The sequence below is a fragment of the Eurosta solidaginis genome, chromosome 1 (genome assembly GCF_040869045.1).
Source record: "Eurosta solidaginis isolate ZX-2024a chromosome 1, ASM4086904v1, whole genome shotgun sequence".
NCBI classification, from domain to species: domain Eukaryota; kingdom Metazoa; phylum Arthropoda; class Insecta; order Diptera; family Tephritidae; genus Eurosta; species Eurosta solidaginis.
Genome location: NC_090319.1, coordinates 36,275,585 through 36,295,212, shown reverse-complemented (window position 1 = coordinate 36,295,212; position 19,628 = coordinate 36,275,585). Strand labels below are relative to the sequence as shown.

The window sequence follows — 19,628 nt, the reverse complement described above, 5'->3', positions numbered from 1 at the left end:
CTTTCAGACTATACATTAATTGGGGAAATTGTAATTATACTCCATTATTACTTTATGTACACCACGATATCAGATAGAAAATTGGCTGTTTCCTTTAAAATCGGATCATTAAGATTTGTAACGTCTACTTAACTACATGGTGGAATCACCAGGTGAAGTAAATAAACAAAGACAGAAGATGCACGCTATCTGAAACGGTAGGGATGTATTTTCAACGGTTAAAGAGGTTAAAATTTTTACCCGCTTTGAAAAATAGGAGCAATTAATACTTTGCTACGAAGAAACTGTTTTTTTCAGCATATCAGTGTCACCTACCGCCAGTACAAAAGGGGCGCCAGTGCGAGTGTGGCATCGAATAAAATGAAAGTAAAATTCAATAATGCGTCTAAAGCAAACTTACCTCAACTTCAACTGAAGTTGGAGCTTTCATCAAAAAACCGGACATAAAAGGGAGAGGTGTTATCCATTATTTAGTTGAACTATAGTAACTTTCCGCACTTAAATGTGTTTCGGGTTCGGTGAAAAGTTTTACAGTCCAACTTGGAAGTGACCATAATTCTTCTAAATGTGTTTCTATCCCTAAAAATGCATTGATATTGTCATCTGCTCTGTTGATTTGCCATTGAGAGTCGGAACTCCCCCAAAAACTCCTGACAGTTGAATTCATGATGTATTACTAATGTTACCAAGTTATTAATTACTAAAATATGCCACGAGATATACTAGCCCCGCGGCAGTTGGCCTAGGACCAGAAGATGCTGATCCGATCGAGCCGGATACATATATATATAATTTCTAACAACAACAGTGAGTTACAATTTTTATTTTTTGTAATTATATTTAAAAATCCATTATTTTATCGCAGTTTTTATATATATAAAACGACAGTTTTGGTGTTCTTGATGCAGGAATGACAAAAATATTTCTCGAAAGTCTTAAGAAGTGCTGCACAGGCCAAAATTCTTGTTGGATATGATGTGGATACAAATAGTGTGTTTTAACAAGGACCTGTTTCAATTTATATTGTAACGAATGTTAGCAGCACTGAGCGATGCTATCGTCTCTAAGCCGATGCTAAGCAGTGACGTGAATTCACATCCATAGATCAATCATTATGTATCTACATAAACGAAACAATAATTGCGTCTACACATATGTACCATGTACGTATACGAGCAGCGGAGAGTCAATGCACAAACACATGCATATATCTGAGATACTCCTATAAGTATGCAATGAGAAAAACTATAAAATTGTGCAATTGTAGTTACAGCTGAGAAGTTTGAGAGCTGCTGGACTAGTAGATTCTGGAAGCGTCTAGAAGATGCGAAGGTTGAAATCAAAGAGTATAAAAGGCGGCAATTGTAGAGGCGCTGGAATTCAGTTTGATTTGAGTTGTCAAGCAGTTTCGACTAAGACGCTATCTAGCGAGCAAGAGCAGTATTATTTTGAATAGTGGAGTTTCATCATAGTGTACCTAGACAAGTGTGTAAACTAAGCGATAAAATTCAAAACTACAAACAGCCTCGCTCACCTGATGCAAATCTCAGGTCTAGAGTTGCATTTTTGGTACGTAAGAGTACTTCAAGCTGAGTTGCATTTGATAGTTTAATAAAACATTGTAGTATTTACAGATGAAATAGTTGCATATATTTCCGCGGAAAAAATACTAGAAGATTTGTAGCCTGCAATAATGCGAAAACACACGGAAAGCAAAATTTATTTAAATTAGAGTCAAAATATAAAGCGCCACACGTGTAACATGGAAAAATTTAACTTCTAAGGCTGTTTACACAAATGCATAACATGCTAACCTAATATAAACGCACGCAAGTCATTTTCTGTCAAAAATTTCTCATGCACATAAATCTTGTATGAGAGCAACCCAAATTGAATTTGCTGCGTGAAAACCTAACTCGATTTCCAATTTTTTTTCTGCGTGACATTTAGATTTGACTTTTGCACACATGCTTTACATTGTCGCAACGCATTCTTATTTGGGTTAGGGCAAAAAACGCCGGTTGTATGCGTGCGCTAAAAAAAACGCAGTGCGGTTTTATTAGGTTGGCATTTAAGGGCAAAATTATATAAACGCTTTGGTCGCTTTAAAGCAAAGATAATGTACGGCGTTTCATTGTTTTTCGTATGGTGTTTCAAAGCGTAAGCACGCAACCAAAGCGTTTATGTAAATTTTTCGATACTTCGCCCGACAGATGAATTAATGAATGCAACACAACCAAAGCGTCTGTGTAAATCCGCCTTAATTTTTATAGCTGTGAAAGTCTCCTGCAAATAAAATGGTGCTGCAATTGCAAGTATACCGCCGAAGCAGTAACATCGTTTTGTTAAAAATGTCGCCATAATTACACATTCGTTTAAGTGTAAAACGGTTTTGTGAAAAAGAAATGTGCTATGTAAAGTAAAATTTATAGATTTTGTTCAATTAAAATTAACTTTTTGTCTAATTATAAAGGCATTCGTGTATAAAAAACATTAATAATATGTAACATTAAAATTGAATTTGTATAAGATAATGGAGCTACAAAACAAGACTTTAAACTTTGTATAATGGAAGAAATATTCTGTATGAAATAACGGAGCTACGAAACTGTAAAAAGAACAGTAATGGTGTGATTAGTTCTACTTATCATTAAAATCGAAAGTTAAAATAAATACATAAAATACTACTAAAAAAAATTAGTAATCTAGATAAATAAAACAGTTATGGACAACATTTAATACAAAATCTTCGCATGAAGCTACATGGATAATCAAAAGAAATATATCTATTACACTGGAACTTTTTAAATTGTATATGAATACAATTTGACATGAGACATTACTGTAAATTGGAAAAATATAAACTAAATTGGACAAAAGTACAAAGATTGGATACGATAAAAGTTTAATTTATTATATGAACTATTCATATAACGGGGTAGAGATTATACCTTACATATAAATTGTGATAACATATAACTCCACAAAGGACAAAAATTACAAGTAACGGGATTGAAAATACCCTTATCATATATTAATGTACAGTCATGTACACATGTAACCGGATAGAAATTCACATAATACATAACTAAATGTACGGTTATGTACATATATTCACATTTTACATATAATTGCTACGCTATATAAACCAAAAGAATAACGGGATTGCGAATATCCTTATTATATACTAATGTACAGTCATGTACACATAACCAGAATAAATATAAAATATAACACCTGACAAGGCGACAATACTTTTACAAAAATAAAATAAACGAAAAATATTTACTTCAATTGGATTAAAATCAACAATTGAATGGACTAGATTTAAGGAATTACTGGCAAAAAACGCATAAAATAATAACTATAGCAAGCGCATTGTAGTGTAAATATTAGCAAATAAGTATAGCATAACAACTATAACAAGCGCATTACTATACCTTGTCTAACCTGATTTCAACTTTATAATTAAACAAATTTCTACGATTGGAAGTGAAACTTATGATTAAAATATTAATAATCTACATAAAGAAAACAAGTCACTACTTGGAGTTACCCAAAAAGCTGAATTATTTAACAAATTAACATGACACATGATGACTATATTAACATTGCTATTACAATGGGAGGATGTCTGAAGCCACTGGCTTGGGCATGATAGGGGTACCACTTGCTGGATGGGAGTGAAATTATGATACATACATAAAAATATAATTTACGATGAATTGCAAATTTTGAAAAAGCACATGGCAACAAGCCATATATTTAGCAATTACAAGGAAAAAATTTGTGCTACGGGTTTTTACTTTGCGACATATGTTAGCTGCTGATGCACGTCTAAATGTTGCAAGTATATTACCCTTATACGTTTGTTAAACGGGCGATTTAAGAGGCAATTTAAAGGTCCTCTTGCCATTTATTGGAATTGAAAGATTCAATTCCCAAAACGGGAAAAAAAAATAAAATGGTGCTGTAAGTGCAAACAAATCAAACTCCTATATGACACTACTTTATTTTCTATGTATTTTTCTTGTATTTTCTCTTATATTTTCTGTCGAGGGAGCCAATAAGATTTCAGTACCGGTGTAAGTGTGTGAACTATATTTAAAAAAACTAACGAAATACAAGAAAAATACAAAGTAGTTCATTAAAAACAAACAAGCCAGTTTGTATTTCGATAGGGGTTTTTGACAATAGGCCGTTTTTTCTTTATTTTTTCTGACAAATGAAAATTTTGTTTTTAGTTTCGAAATTTTGTGCATAAAAACACAACTAAATTCAAAGTGTAAATTGTGTGTGCAAATGAGTTTTCAATAAGTGTACATTTTTCAGTTTTTCATAGTTAAGGAATTGACCTCTAGATTCTTGTGTTACACAAATATAGTGAACTAGGGTACAGAAATTCAAATTAAAAAGTTTTTCACAATAATTTGAAAAACTACGTTTTCTCTGCTTTTTGCACTTAAAGGAGTAACCCTCCGTAATAGATTAAACTTTTAATAAAAATCAATAACTCTGAACTGAACACTTTTCGCCATGATATAAAATTAAAACGCTGTGCAACAGGAGCAACACTTTTGTGACTACATAAACCCTGTTTCAGTCTTTTACGTCTCTGCACAGAACCCTAATTGACCGTTTTCAACCGAAACAACAATGGCAACCCAGATTTTCCCGTTATGCTCACTTAAGCGAGTGCCTGTCAGAAAGAAGTCAACACACTTGTACTTGTACACTATGAGTTTCATTTGAGCTATCAATCAGTTTGGTTATTAAGCAAGCTATTCGTTGAACAGTTTGAGTGTTATTGTGAAATACTTTAATAAAGGCCATTTTGCATTATTACATATTGGAGTTGTTTATTCAACAGTTTAGTGATTCGAACTTAGCAGAGGGTTGCAAATAAAAGGATTGCAAGTAAATTCGTTACAATATATAATGGAAACATCACCAATATGAACGTAATAGTTAAGAACGGCCTTACTTATGAAAGCCAACACGAAAGATACTCAAATGATGAATATCTGTAATTAAATTCAGTAAAGGTCCATCGATATTCACCTACTAGTTTATCAGACTAATTCTAAATATTCTCGCGGAATTTTGTTCTCACGGATTTTTTTATTCCCGCGGAAAAATTCCTCCAATTCTGTTCTCCTAGGGAGAAGAATAATTGGGGAATAGGAATTTCGAATTTTCGAAGTCAGCTGTTTTGCCAATTGAAATTTTGTTGCGTATTTCTATTTTTGTTTAAGAAATTGCAGTTTAATTATTGCTGCGGGTTTGTTTAAAATTTAGAAATAAAATTTGAACAATACACAATATTGCATTTCATATGGAATTGACTAAAATTAGTAATGAATTGGTCCCTCAGCAACATCCACAAATGAGCATAAGAAGAAGCAGACGGCGGGATAACACAAATTCGTTGGAGTTGCCTTCTTCCATTCAGCAAAGCAATTTTCTGGCGGACAAGTCGAGTTGAATTCGTCTTTTGTCATATGCCAAAATCTATTTAAGCCTTCTTAAAAAATCTGCACAATTTCTGGATGGCTGCATCAAATATACCAAGAGCTCTTCCGTTGCTTATGATATACTTTTCGACTTAAAATGTACATATTTTAGCACAGCGTTTCATTGTTTTTCGTATGGTGTTTCAAAGCGTAAGCACGCAACCAAAGCGTTTATGTAAATTTTTCGATACTTCGCCCGACAGATGAATTAATGAATGCAACACAACCAAAGCGTCTGTGTAAATCCGCCTTAATTTTTATAGCTGTAAAAGTCTCCTGCAAATAAAATGGTGCTGCAATTGCAAGTATACCGCCGAAGCAGTAACATCGTTTTGTTAAAAATGTCGCCATAATTACACATTCGTTTAAGTGTAAAACGGTTTTGTGAAAAAGAAATGTGCTATGTAAAGTAAAATTTATAGATTTTGTTCAATTAAAATTAACTTTTTGTCTAATTATAAAGGCATTCGTGTATAAAAAACATTAATAATATGTAACATTAAAATTGAATTTGTATAAGATAATGGAGCTACAAAACAAGACTTTAAACTTTGTATAATGGAAGAAATATTCTGTATGAAATAACGGAGCTACGAAACTGTAAAAAGAACAGTAATGGTGTGATTAGTTCTACTTATCATTAAAATCGAAAGTTAAAATAAATACATAAAATACTACTAAAAAAAAATTTGTAATCTAGATAAATAAAACAAGGGAAAGACTTCACAACAGGCATGACGTAGCTGAATGCGTTTACAACCATTTCAACTATCGTAGGGGTGCGAGTTCGACTCCCACTCCCGGGAGAAAAGGCTTTGAAGAGATTTACAAGGTATAATCGAAACAGCTGTCGCCTTGTCCGTCCTGATGTCACGTTGTTTAAATTTTTCGCAAAATATTAAATAAATTATAAAATTAAAAAAATTGCTTCAAATAAATGTTTTCATACATTTAAAAAAAAAAGAAGCAATATGGGCAATCCCCGATTATTAAAAATCATACAAACAGACAAAATTGGTTAATTCGTTGTAGTTCTATAAATAGAACGAAAACAGCAACAAAAAAAACCAAAGTTTCTTTGAAAACCGCCGTACCAAGCATAGCTTTAACACATAATTGCATACGAAGTATGCAATGTGTAAAAGATTAAAATATGCAAAAAGAAGGCAATTGGGAAAGACTTCACAACAGGCACGACGTAGCTGAATGCGTTTACAACCATTTCAACTATCGTAGGGGTGCGAGTTCGACTCCCACTCCCGGGAGAAAAGGCTTTGAAGAGATTTACAAGGTATAATCGAAACAGCTGTCGCCTTGTCCGTCCTGATGTCACGTTGTTTAAATTTTTCCCAAATTATTAAATAAGTTATGGACAACATTTAATACAAAATCTTCGCATGAAGCTACATGGATAATCAAAAGAGATATATCTATTACACTGGAACTTTTTAAATTGTATATGAATACAATTTGACATGAGACATTACTGTGAATTGGAAAAATATAAACTAAATTGGACAAAAGTACAAAGATTGGATACGATAAAAGTTTAATTTATTATATGAACTATTCATATAACGGGGTAGAGATTATACCTTACATATAAATTGTGATAACATATAACTCCACAAAGGACACAAATTACAAGTAACGGGATTGAAAATACCCTTATCATATATTAATGTACAGTCATGTACACATGTAACCGGATAGAAATTCACATAATACATAACTAAATGTACGGTTATGTACATATATTCACATTTTACATATAATTGCTACGCTATATAAACCAAAAGAATAACGGGATTGCGAATATCCTTATTATATACTAATGTACAGTCATGTACACATAACCAGAATAAATATAAAATATAACACCTGACAAGGCGAAAATACTTTTACAAAAATAAAATAAACGAAAAATATTTACTTCAATTGGATTAAAATCAACAATTGAATGGACTAGATTTAAGGAATTACTGGCAAAAAACGCATAAAATAATAACTATAGCAAGCGCATTGTAGTGTAAATATTAGCAAATAAGTATAGCATAACAACTATAACAAGCGCATTACAATACCTTGTCTAACCTGATTTCAACTTTATAATTAAACAAATTTCTACGATTGGAAGTGAAACTTTATGATTAAAATATTAATAATCTACATAAAGAAAACAAGTCACTACTTGGAATTACCCAAAAAGCTGAATTATTTAACAAATTAACAAGACACATGATGACTATATTAACATTGCTATTACAATGGGAGGATGTCTGAAGCCACTGGCTTGGGCATGATAGGGGTACCACTTGCTGGAGGGAGTGAAATTATGATACATACATAAAAATATAATTTACGATGAATTGCAAATTTTGAAAAAGCACATGGCAACAAGCCATATATTTAGCAATTACAAGGAAAAAATTTGTGCTACGGGTTTTTACTTTGCGACATATGTTAGCTGCTTATGCACGTCTAAATGTTGCAAGTATATTACCCTTATACGTTTGTTAACCTGGCGATTTAAGAGGCAATTTAAAGGTCCTCTTGCCATTTATTGGAATTGAAAGATTCAATTCCCAAAACGGGAAAAAAAAATAAAATGGTGCTGTAAGTGCAAACAAATCAAACTCCTATATGACACTACTTTATTTTCTATGTATTTTTCTTGTATTTTCTCTTATATTTTCTGTCGAGGGAGCCAATAAGATTTCAGTACCGGTGTAAGTGTGTGAACTATATTTAAAAAAACTAACGAAATACAAGAAAAATACAAAGTAGTTCATTAAAAACAAACAAGCCAGTTTGTATTTCGATAGGGGTTTTTGACAATAGGCCGTTTTTTCTTTATTTTTTCTGACAAATGAAAATTTTGTTTTTAGTTTCGAAATTTTGTGCATAAAAACACAACTAAGTTCAAAGTGTAAATTGTGTGTGCAAATGAGTTTTCAATAAGTGTACATTTTTCAGTTTTTCATAGTTAAGGAATTGACCTCTAGATTCTTGTGTTACACAAATATAGTGAACTAGGGTACAGAAATTCAAATTAAATAGTTTTTCACAATAATTTGAAAAACTACGTTTTCTCTGCTTTTTGCACTTAAAGGAGTAACCCTCCGTAATAGATTAAACTTTTAATAAAAATCAATAACTCTGAACTGAACACTTTTCGCCATGATATAAAATTAAAACGCTGTGGAACAGGAGCAACACTTTTGTGACTACATAAACCCTGTTTCAGTCTTTTACGTCTCTGCACAGAACCCTAATTGACCGTTTTCAACCGAAACAACAATGGCAACCCAGATTTTCCCGTTATGCTCACTTAAGCGAGTGCCTGTCAGAAAGAAGTCAACACACTTGTACTTGTACACTATGAGTTTCATTTGAGCTATCAATCAGTTTGGTTATTAAGCAAGCTATTCGTTGAACAGTTTGAGTGTTATTGTGAAGTACTTTAATAAAGGCCATTTTGCATTATTACATATTGGAGTTGTTTATTCAACAGTTTAGTGATTCGAACTTAGCAGAGGGTTGCAAATAAAAGGATTGCAAGTAAATTCGTTACAATATATAATGGAAACATCACCAATATGAACGTAATAGTTAAGAACGGCCTTACTTATGAAAGCCAACACGAAAGATACTCAAATGATGAATATCTGTAATTAAATTCAGTAAAGGTCCATCGATATTCACCTACTAGTTTATCAGACTAATTCTAAATATTCTCGCGGAATTTTGTTCTCACGGATTTTTTTATTCCCGCGGAAAAATTCCTCCAATTCTGTTCTCCTAGGGAGAAGAATAATTGGGGAATAGGAATTTCGAATTTTCGAAGTCAGCTGTTTTGCCAATTGAAATTTTGTTGCGTATTTCTATTTTTGTTTAAGAAATTGAAGTTTAATTATTGCTGCGAGTTTGTTTAAAATTTAGAAATAAAATTTGAACAATACACAATATTGCATTTCATATGGAATTGACTAAAATTAGTAATGAAATGGTGCCTCAGCAACATCCACAAATGAGCATAAGAAGAAGCAGACGGCGGGATAACACAAATTCGTTGGAGTTGCCTTCTTCCATTCAGCAAAGCAATTTTCTGGCGGACAAGTCGAGTTGAATTCGTCTTTTGTCATATGCCAAAATCTATTTAAGCCTTCTTAAAAAATCTGGATGGCTGCATCAAATATACCAAGAGCTCTTCCGTTGCTTATGATATACTTTTCGACTTAAAATGTACATATTTTAGCACAAATTTGTACAAAAAAGTTCTTTCTTAAAAGAACCATTTTTCTTTAATTATTTTGATGCATTCCCTTTAATTTAACAAGCGAAAAAACTCCTAAGAAATGGCAGAGAAATCTCCCTCTCACTCACATTCATAATACCTACTTTTCCGTAACCAGTTTCCGCTTTTTCCAGCATTGTTCAGAATAGAAGGAAAGGGAGAAGTGAAAAAACTCACAAGGAATTTTTATTTAGAATACGAGGAATGGGAGAAGGAAAAAAAACTCGCACGGAATTTTCGTTTCGAATTGGGCTGTATGAGAAAAAAGTATTAAAACTACAATTTTTACTCCTAAAAAATGCTAAAAAACAACACTTTCGGGGATAACATTGGTGAAACATTTTCAGATAGCCGAATGACAGTACAAAGGAGAATTTAGAGCGAGACAATTGACGGCTTAATTCACCTGGTTATTTCACCATGCTTAACTAGGCATGAAATTGAAACTTACAAAAATAAAAACAGGGTCACCATTCACCTATTAAAGTTATTTAAATTTACAATATGATTCCCGAAGAAATCCCGCGATTTAATAAATTTAACACCGAGACTTCGGAATTCCCGGGACTCGATGATGGTACTACATCAGCGCCAGTAGAACCAACCTTGACATCAGCGCAAGTACACAACGATGCGCCGCATTAGGCAGTTCTATTCACACAAGCCGGCAAGATGGATAGATTTACAAATTAAACATTTTTTAATTAGGAGATACTTAACATTTAATATAAGGTACAGTTCTTTAAGTACGTCTTAATATTGGTAGATATCATTCCTCCCACGGTCTAGGTCCACGTTTATTTTCCCAATCATCAATATTTATACGTTTCACCTTTTCATATTCTGATTCCAAAGTAACTTCTTCTGGTTTCTTCATTTTCACACCAACCTTTTCCATTTCCTCCGGGGTTAATGTCTTTTTCCTGGAGAACTGGTACCTGATAATAATTTGTATTTATTACAATGAATACAGCCTGAACCGTAACTAAAACATACCTCAGGCGCGAAAATTGTTCCAAGCCAAAAGAGCCTGCAACCATAAATAACATGAATGGCACTCCATATTTAATAGACCTCCTTTGGAAGAGTGTATTTAACTTTTGTGATACTGACATAATTTGTATTTGTTAAGTAAATTGCTAAATATTTTATACATATGGCGAGCGACTAATTGTTTACATAAAAGCAATCAGCTGATTGATAAATGTCATGCTGCCAGACTTACGGCGTTATTATGTATAACGCAAAGCGACGCGAAGAGTCACTTTCATCCAAGTGAAACCAACGGCGTTATTATGTATAACACAACGCGACGCGAAAAGTCAATTTCACCCAAGTGAAACCAAATTCGTAACATATGATATATAAGTAAATATAAGATATATATATAAGTGCATTCATTCACTTCGGTGACTCTCCGTGACTATCGGTGACTGTAGGTGATTGTCTTACGTTTTTTCGTATTATATAGCGACGCAAAGTGTCACGGACACTCATTTTTGCTGTCAAAATATTCACTTGCTTCTGGGTCGCGTTTGAGGTATTCACTTGGGTGAATATTTGCTTGTTATGTTCAAAATCATGAAAAAGCAACATAAGTATCGCTATCGGTATGTACAAACTAACAGCAATTGCAAGTAGAATTGCTACCCTGCTAGCTGTTGTTGTTGTTGTGTATGCCAAACTCCTTTCGCCGCAAACAGGTCCTCAGTGATATCCTTAAAAAGGCGTGGGACCTCTATGCCAGAAATTGCCCTGCGAACCCCATTCTTAAAGTTAAATAGCCCGAACTCGCATAAAAGGAAAGCAGAAGGGAGGCGCGAGTCACTCTAGATCAACTTCAATCTGGATATCTGTTACATGTTAAACTCTTACTTATCCAGAATCAACCCCGACATACAACTTGAAGGAACATTGAAGCAATTTTATAATGAAATCTTGAAACAAAATTTAGAAATTTTGTTTGTCGGCAAAAACTTTAGCTTTTATATCCCACTCAGCATTAAGTGATTAAATTTTGAATTTCCCTACATAACAATACAATTTGACCACTCTCTCTGACTAAATAATGAGTTATCATACTATTGAACAAAGGATATAATATAATCAAATACGAATACTTTTCATGACCAAAAATTGAAAAGCATTTTTCGATAACTTTTTGGAATAATTTTTAATTCCTTTGATGATTAAATTTTAATATTTCATAAATATCAACAAAAAGAATAATCAAATATGCTTACCTATGAAGATCAAAAACTGAATATAGTCAATCACATTTTGGGATCATATTTGAATCAAATGTGGTTACTTTAGGTGATCAAAAATTTATAATCATTTTTAATTCAGCTTTCTGAATCTTTTTTGACTATATTTGTTGACTGAATAATGAATTTTATACTTGTAAAAATTTTACTTTTCATTGAAAATTTTAATTTTTTTTCACATACACAAATTTTTTCAATCATGAAGCTCAGAAAAAATATATAAAAATATTATTATTTATACAAAAGATATTCTTCCAAACGAGAAATAATGTAAATGCTGCTCGTGACCGAAGACTTCCCCAACCATTTCTCCACCTTCGGCTGCCCAGAAAATACATAATGGTTGGAAAATACAAAGGTTGTGAACAATTTGAACCTCAGGTAAGTGAAACTCTCTTGACATACCTGGATACGGCTTCCACATCCCGTATCGTATCGTATTTCGAGATGTTGAGGATAATAGCTGATGGTGGATGTTGTAGTAGCAGGTGTACATACATACATATATCGATTAAGTTTTTTGCGAGTTACCTGTGGTGCAAATAGTTCACTTCCGTGTGCTTTCTTCCCCTGATGAAATAAGATTATAATTTAGTATCTTATTTTGAATGAGATATGAGGAATAAATGCATTATAAACGCATTCAAAAATCATTCTAAAATCTCAACCAAACCGATTGAAATATGTTCACGAATATGATTAGAAAATGATGGTGAGAAGTAGTCAAATATTACTCTAAAACAATTAGAGCTCAATTTTACAATGATATCAAATATGAAAAAAAGCGTTTCGAAATATGAATAATAAATGATTATTCAAGCATAATAAAATTTAGGGTACATTTTTCTCCCGACGATACATTAATTTTCGAACAGAATATGCTTTTAAATTTTAACGTTTTTAATCATCTTGGGGTATTTAAATAAGATATTTAAATATTTTTTGATCAAAATTTTTAAAAAATGCTGGCGGGGCTATTCCTAATAAGTCTCTAAGTAATATAGAAATATCTTCGAAGAGACTCCGAAAAGCAGTCTAGAAATAGCCCCGAAATAATCTCGAACACAATCTCGAACTGGACTAATTAGTCCCGAATTTATTCGGAAAATAATCCCGAAAGAGTCCCGAATTGATGCGAATATGATATATCGTAGTGGTCTACAAATAGCACCAAAAGGACCCCGAAATAAATTGGAGAAAGACGTGAAATGATTCGCAAATAGCCTCAAAATAATTCCGAAATTATATCGATATGATCACGAAATTATTCTGTAAGTAATCCGAGAACTGTCTCCATTTTCAAAATAATAATTTATCCCTTTCACGTTTATAACAAAGTGCTGCGCTGTACAAACGTTCTGAACACTAAAATTGCGTCCTCTATACATAAATGAACTACTTTACTTGAAAATCCCTAAATAGATATCTTACAGGTCGAAGAAGTTGGGTTCCCTCTTCGGAAGGGGCTTTCGTCTTTTTTTATTTCGTAATTTACCTCGCCAAAGCTCGTGAGGCCCTATTCAGTAACTATGAGTTTTGAAATGTACATTTTTTTTCATACAAATTATGTGAAGAAAAAGTGTACATTTTAAAACTCACAGTTACTGAATAGGGCCCCTGGTGTCCTATGCTTCAAGACATGTTATAAGTTTCGCCGTATATCCGTCGTTTTTCATTTTACATTCTTACCACAACCTAAACGTTTCTTCCCTGCACTCTTTTCTAACAACTTTTATGTGCTTTTAATCCATCTGCGGTTTTCTTTCCCATAACCTTCTTTCCAGCAATAATAGGTCGATGGAGACTGTTCCATTTACTTTTACGGCTGGTCCTGATACAGTGCGATAAGCGGTTACTTTCAGAACTGCTGGTCGCTGTACAGCTATTAGAAGCTTAAAAGGATCGTAGCCGCAGTTCAGAGCCGTACAGTAACGTAGATAGGGTTATGTCCATCAGCAGTTTCCATTTTCCTTGTGTTAGTCCTCCGATGTTTGTCATCAGCCAGATTAGGAACTGTTAGTCGGGAGTCTAACCTAATCCTAGATAGTTGAGTACCTTCTTTGATGTCATATTTCCGTAGAAGGTTTAAAAGCTATTTGTGGCATATATTTTTTGTTGGGAGTATCAACTCTGTTATTTTCGGCTACAAGCTGGACCCCACGCGAGTCGAGCCTCTCTTTTGTGTGTATAATGACTAGATTGGCTTTATGCGTACTTCTTGTGTATTTCGTTCATCACGCATTTCAAGATTGAAAATTTTATCGCAACTGGCATTCCGCAAGTCAGGACCAAGAATTGATCCCTGTGCTACTCCACATGACTTTTATGGTACGCTCACCTTTTGAGATTTCATATATAAGGATGAGATGACTAGAAGAGCTGTTTCGGGTTTGCTTTCAAATAAATAATAAAACTATGGGCCCTTCGTATGGAAAGAATTTGTCAAAAATCAATAAGAATTTTGAGAGACTTTTATGCTATAAGAAGTTTATGTCAGAAATACATTCCGAGTGTTTGCCAAACCCTTGTCGATGCACCAGTAAAAATAGATAACAATTTTATTATGTGTATATATTATGACATGAATAATACGCCTGTGTGCTTTATATATGTCATAAAGTGGTTCCCGAATTCCTTATTCATAGTTTTCATAAGAATATATTTAGTTTTGTAAGTTTTATCATTATAATGTTACAAGTATTAGGGCAGGTGCTGGATAATTTTATTTGCTTACGTGTGTGTGTTAATAAATATTTACAACAGCTGCAATATTGCCAGCTCGTTAAAACAATGTTATTCCGAAAAAAATGCACTGCAAAGTTTTCCGAAATAACAAAAGTAATAAGTGGCTATACTGGCTACGCATTGGGCTTGACCATGGTTCAACTATATACATAATTGAACCATGGGCTTGACAGTCTCAGTGAATACGTAGTGACTACGTAAGACGACAAACGCGAATACGTAAGAAGTTATAAAATACGAATTCTGGGTGAATGTGAATGTGAGTGAATGCGACGCAAACATTCACGGTGACATACATAATACGGGCCCAAATTCGTATCATATAAGAGCATTCATTCACTTCGGTGACTCTCAGTGACTATAGGTGACTGTAGGTGATTGCATTGCGTTTTTTCGTATTATATAGCGACGCAAAGTGTCACGAACACTCATTTTTGCTGTCAAAATATTCACTTGCTTCTGGGTCGCGTTTGCTTCATTCACTTCGCTTTTTTATTGTCGTTTGTTTTATAATTTTTACGTAAAAACTGAAGAATCTTAACATGTCGTGAGAAAAATTATTGAAATATTCCATAGACAGCCGATAAAGGTTATATTTAGAGCTTCGTTCAATGTGGATGCATATTTCGTCAAATTTTACAGGAATAAAAAAAGCGAAACCTATAAAAATTTTAGCCAGGGACCCAAACTGTTATTTCTTTTGTAATAAAAGTCCTTCAGAAAAATGTATTGGTGGTATGACCTAGAAGGTTCAATGCGGTCATATTAAATCGTTCCCGAGATGGTCGAGCTTGTACCTTAATGGTGCTTGTTACCGGAACATACCTGATATATATCCGGTGAAGGACCATCAAAATCGATAACGATTTATCGCTACAACAACAACAACAATGAAATGGAATGCTAACCAAACAGTTTCTGTTGAATATCCAGAAATCTGGGCATCCCAACAGAGATCTGATTGATGAGGCTACACTGCCCAGGGGCTTAAGCGGTAATCTCCGTAAACATTATGAGGAAATACGGCACCTGAGAACAGACCCGTATGAAGCAAAAAATCACAAACAGATCCTCAGTGACAGGTTAACTTACCTATCCAGAATCAACCCCGACATACAACTTGAAAGAACACTGAATGAAGTTTAAAATAAAATTCGAACACAAAATATTGAAAAAAAATTTTGAAATTTGGTCTAGAGTATTACCACAAGGGTCGACTACACTGTTTCTAACGTTGACCTGTTCTTTCTCATAATATAAAATTGAAATTTTTTACGACAAACAAAATTTCTGGTAAAAGTCCAGAACAGGGGTCGACTGCTAATATGCGTCCAAAAATATCGTGAGAGGTGCCAAACGAAAATAAAAATATTGACTCGTTCAAAGTTTTTTAATGAAAAACCGAAAAATGACCCCGGGTCCCTCCGAAACCGGTGGTGGCATCCATAGTATTTTTGCTCAGAACACTTTTCCGCGTTCGCGGTCTTCGACCGAGCTTATCAAAAATTACTCTGGCCGATCCACCAATGGGGTGGGATAAAAATTAAATGCTTCCATAATCCCTTTTTTCACAAAATTTTTTTCAGTGCACAATTACAACACATAAAATTGCCAACTTCAACTGCAAATATCTACGGATCTTCGGATTGTTGTTGTAGAGGTCAATACGCGTCTTTTGACACCTCTCTCTATATTTTTGGACGCGTATTAGCAGTCGACCCCTGTTCTGGACTTTTACCAGAAATTTTGTTTGTCGTAAAAAATGTCAGCTTTTATATTATGACTCTTTGATTATGAGAAAGAGCAGGTCAACGTTACAAACAGTGTAGCGTTAACAACTGCAACGAGGCTGTTCCTACGGAAGCTTGAGCGCAGGCCATACGGTCATAGTGGTATGAACTTCAAGGCGCATGGTACCAAAATTGCAGCTGTAGTGCAAGGCCGCAACAAAATCCTCAAATCGATTGCCGGCAGTACTTGGGGAAAAAGATAAAGAAACATATAAAATTCAACCGCAATTGAAAAATAAACAAGCAACTGGTTTTAAACACATTAACAATCAGACAATCAATCATTGTAAATTTTACCAAGTAGCGCAACTAACAGCTGATCGGTGAAAATTCGCACATTCACACGAACAGTTCTCGACTCAGTTTCAAAACAAAACTTTAGATTATTTAACTCAAATTTTAAAGTGAGATAATCTTTACGAGTTTATGTACATTCGACATTCGACATTCGACTGCCTAGTCCACTGCCTTCCACTCTATTCGCAACATAACCTCTGTTTAAGTTGCCAAACTATATAGTAAACAATGCAATCAATATTGCAATTTACACTGTTTTCTTTTTTTACAATTGTTAGGTGTTTCGGTGCAATATTACCAGCTCGTTGAAATGAAGTTATTCCGAAAAATTGCACTGCAAAGTTTTCCGAAATAACAAAAGTAATAAGTGGCTATACTGGCTATGTATTGGGTTTGACAGTCTCAGTGAAAACGTAGTGACTACGTAAGAGGACAAACGCGAATACGTAAGAAGTTATAAAATACGAATTCTGGGTGACTGTGAATGTGACGCAAACATTCATGGTGACATACATAATACGGGCCTAAAGCTAAGCAATCCATTTCTGAAGCCGGAAGTGACTCGATTGTGAATGGGTAAGCGAAACAGAAAAAAGTGTGAATCGCAAGACGTACCGAATCATTGTTTACTATATAGTTTGGCAGCTTAATTCGAGGTTATGTTGCGAATAGAGTGGAAGGCACTCGCAGGCCGTGAAAATAGGCACTCGAATAGAGTGGAATGAAGAACAGTAGGAAGACCAGAGTTGCATTGGATCAATCATTGCATCAATATTAAAGATAAATTTAGAAAAAATAATTAAATACTTGAGTATAAGCAAACATTTTCTTTCAACTACTGCAATTAAGGTGTCCTAGATGCTATATATTCCAAAATTATAACATTTTATGTCTGTTTAAAAATTTAACTTCAATTTCCCTAAGATTTCCGTAATATGGCCATTAGTGATGTTTGTGTGTGTGTGCAAATTTTGAGCGATCAGCTGTTAGTTGCGCTACTTGGTAAAGTTTACAATGTACCGAATTAACATCATTTGGGGAAACATGGTGAATGGGTTTATTCAATAAATTATACTCCAGTAAGCCAAATCACTAAAGAAACCACTGCTTTAATAAAAGGTGCATAGAATGAAGTCTATTTCTTCTATATATATTAGAGTCTATAAATAAATAAGGTATACGAATAGACATTTTTGTCTAATAGGGTTGGTCTATTTTCATGAAAGTTTTTTCCCGAAACCGACTCCTAGAAGATTCGGCATCGACAAAAAATTTAAAAAAAAAAAAGAAAGCAGTCCTCTAGATCAAGGCCTAAAGTCAATTCAATGTTTTGAAAGAAACTACTTCTTGGATCCTTTTGTCAGTCGATATCTCTAAACTCATTACAAAAACGAAATCATTTTTTTTTTTCTGAACTCAATGTGTGTATGTATTGAATGCGATGATGATTCTCAGATATCGTGATATTTTTCAATATATATTTTTGGGCTATTTGCATCTCTTAGGGCTTTTGTAACTCTCTCCAGTTAGGTTATAATTATTAAACTGAAGGAGAGATCACTTCCTTTGAGATTTTCGTTTTCACCAACACAGATTGACCAACCCCTATTTTAATCAATAATTGTGAACATTTTGTAGAAAAATTGCAAAAATCTCTTGTGGATACTTCAAGAAATGATTTGGAGTTAAGACTTCATTTTCTGTGTTTTCCAAATCTACGTAAGTCAGTGGTCTAGAATTTATAATAGGTACGCTTACATACCAAATGCGCAGAATAGAAAGTATCGTCTCTAAAAATATGATTTTGTATGATATTGTAAAGTACTTTCCTCCTGGATTGTATTAAACGCTCCCAACTTCCACCCATATGCGGTGCTGCTGGTGGGTTAAAATGCCATGTTGTTGATGAAGTAACAAACTTTTCAGCTATCAGTTCAAAATCCAATTCACGAACTGCTTTCTTTAATTCAGTATCAGCGCCATGAAGGTTTGTACCATTATCGCACTAAATCTCGATCGGTATACCTCTTCTCGCAATGAAATTCTGAATTACCATTATGCAGGTGCTTTTGTAATATGTCTTGCGGTCTCGATGTGAACTGCCCTCACAGTGAGGCAAGTGAATAAGATTCCCCACAATAGCGCTCTCAACCGACCGGAAGAGTGAGCGGTATGCATGAGCCAGTGTGGCCGTAGAAGCAGGTCGAACTCAGAACTTTGCAACGAGAAACCCTCGTTACTCATTTTACTTACCTAATTAATTGGCGCTTAACCGTCTAAACGGTTATGGCCGTCCAACAAGGCGCGCCAGTCGCTCCTTCGCTCCACCAACTGGTGCCAATTGGTCACACCAAGGGAGTTTAAATCGTTTTCAACCTGGTCCTTCCAACGGAGTGGGGACCGCCCTCTACCTCTGCTTCCATATGCGGGTTCCGATAGAAACACTTTCTTGGCCGGAGCATCATCTTTCATTCGCATAACATGGCCTAGCCAGCGCAGCCGCTGCGTTTTAATTCGCTGGACTATGTTGATGTCCGCGTATAGCTCGTACAGCTCATCATTAAATCTTCTTCGGTACTCGCCATCGCCAACGCGTAGAGGTCCATAAATCTTTCGAAGAACTTTTCTCGCGAACACTCCCAAAGCCGTTTCATCCGCTGTTGTCATGGTCCATGCTTCTGCCCCATATAGCAGGTCGGGTACGATAAGTGACTTGTGG

General features: G+C 34.3%; 2 protein-coding genes across 2 annotated transcripts in view; one reads left to right on the top strand and one right to left on the bottom strand.

Annotated features, from left to right (window-relative positions):
- Positions 1 to 10,487: 10,487 nt before the first annotated feature.
- Positions 10,488 to 11,001, bottom strand: l(3)neo43 (cytochrome c oxidase assembly protein COX16 homolog l(3)neo43). Its single transcript, XM_067778435.1, has 2 exons — positions 10,807 to 11,001; positions 10,488 to 10,748 (listed from the first exon to the last, which is right to left on the bottom strand). The coding sequence occupies exons 1-2, from the start codon at positions 10,923 to 10,925 to the stop codon at positions 10,580 to 10,582; spliced, it is 288 nt and encodes a 95-aa protein (XP_067634536.1). The 5' UTR covers positions 10,926 to 11,001; the 3' UTR covers positions 10,488 to 10,579.
- A 6,465-nt stretch (positions 11,002 to 17,466) lies between these two features.
- The window catches only part of LOC137251676 (MYG1 protein), a 139,169-nt gene continuing 137,007 nt past the window's right edge, over positions 17,467 to 19,628 (top strand). The window contains exon 1 of the mRNA XM_067786428.1: positions 17,467 to 17,485. The gene's annotated coding sequence lies outside the window, so the exon portion shown is untranslated. The remainder of the gene's footprint in view (positions 17,486 to 19,628) is intronic.